The sequence below is a fragment of the Scylla paramamosain genome, chromosome 33 (genome assembly GCF_035594125.1).
Source record: "Scylla paramamosain isolate STU-SP2022 chromosome 33, ASM3559412v1, whole genome shotgun sequence".
NCBI lineage: Eukaryota > Metazoa > Arthropoda > Malacostraca > Decapoda > Portunidae > Scylla > Scylla paramamosain.
The window spans coordinates 11,058,238-11,059,867 of NC_087183.1; the positions used below are offsets into that span (position 1 = coordinate 11,058,238).

Below are 1,630 nucleotides of genomic sequence, written 5' to 3' on the forward strand. Positions count from 1 at the left end.
CATTTCTGCGGTGTATCCTTGTTTTGTTCTCTCTCTCTCTCTCTCTCTCTCTCTCTCTCTCTCTCTCTCTCTCTCTCTCTCTCTCTCTCTCTCTCTCTCTCAACTTTTTTCTAGGAATTTATGTTCTTTATCATTTTTCTTCTCCTTCCTTCATTCCTTCATTCTTTCCCCTCCCTTCTCATTGCTATTTTTTATCCTAATCTCTCTCTCTCTCTCTCTCTCTCTCTCTCTCTCTCTCTCTCTCTCTCTCTCTCTCTCTCTCTCTCTCTCTCTCTCTAAACTTTTTTCTAGGTATTTATGTTCTTTATCATTTTTCTTCTCCTTCCTTCATTCCTTCATTCTTTCCCCTCCCTTCTCATTGCTATTTTTTATCCTAATCTCTCTCTCTCTCTCTCTCTCTCTCTCTCTCTCTCTCTCTCTCTCTCTCTCTCTCTCTCTCTCTCTCTCTCTCAGGCAGATCACAACACGCGACACAAGTCTCTAAGTGTATTTACAGGGGTCAGTTAGGTAATTACAATATAAACAACAACTATAACATAAGCAATAATTTCGTTCCTTTGGCCGTGGAGACAAGCTGACATCTTCACTGGGGGCTTGCTGGCAGGGAACACAAAGGAAGAACAAACAGCAGCAGACCTCTTGACCCGCGGGAGGCTGTTTGTGCTAAAGAGGAGTGGAGAGGATAGGAAAACAATGGAAGGTGAGAAAGGAAGTTAATGATAACGAAGGGGAAGTTGAGGAAGAGAAGGATGCGCTGGTGGAGGAAAGGTACAGAGAAGGGAGAGGAAAGGAAGGAGGGAGGGAGATGGATACTAGATGGAAGGAAGGGGAGAATAAAGGGAAATGAAAGATAGATAGATGGTTTTTCGTAACTGTTTCGCTTCATGTAGTGGTGGGTGGTGGTGGTAGTAGTGGTAGTGGTGGTAGTGGTGGTGGTGGTGGTGGTAGAAACAGACAGCCAACAAGCTTCAGTGTACGTGACGCGTGTACACGTACGTAATAACGAAGACGTGTACACCATGAGCATATACGTGTACGTGTGTGTGTGTGTGTGTGTGTGTGTGTGTGTGTGTGTGTGTGTGTGTGTGTGTGTGTGTGTGTGTGTGTGTGTGTGTGTGTGTGTGTGTGTGTGTAATACCAACGATACTCACGCCACTTACACACGCACAACCACAGACACGTACACGTACAAACACACGCACACTAGCAGGTATTGTAAGTGATGCCAGCGTAGGTGCACAGGATGGAGACGGAGATGGTGACGGAGCGGTTGGTGGAGAAGGTGGTGACGGTGGCGGTGGTGCTGACGGTGCTCCAGATCTGGAAGAAGAACTTGCCTTCCTTTGACTCCCTATCTGAGTCTAGTGGGTCTTCTCCCTCCTCGAGGGTGCTGCCGTAGAGACGCGCTGAGTCTTTGCTCACCTCCCAGTCCGCCGCCAGCTTCCGGGAACGTCTAAGGCGCCGACCCATGCATGCCTCTGGTGTGCCCATGCCGGCTGACGGGGCGGCGAACGGGTAATGAGTACAGGAACAAAAGCAGGAGGAGGAGGAGGAGGAGGAGGAGGAGGAGGAGGAGGAGGAGGAGGAGGAGGAGGAGAAAGAAGAGGGAACAGCGATGACTAACGATTTA

At 48.7% G+C, this 1,630-nt stretch overlaps 1 protein-coding gene across 3 annotated transcripts in view; it reads right to left on the reverse strand.

Moving 5' to 3' along the window:
• Positions 1-472: 472 nt before the first annotated feature.
• The window catches only part of LOC135089684 (uncharacterized), a 31,319-nt gene continuing 30,161 nt past the window's right edge, over positions 473-1,630 (reverse strand). For all 3 annotated transcript variants that reach the window (XM_063985596.1, XM_063985597.1, XM_063985598.1), the window contains one exon: positions 473-1,496. In XM_063985596.1, coding sequence (XP_063841666.1) covers positions 1,204-1,496 — 293 coding nt within the window. In that variant the 3' untranslated portion in view covers positions 473-1,203. The remainder of the gene's footprint in view (positions 1,497-1,630) is intronic.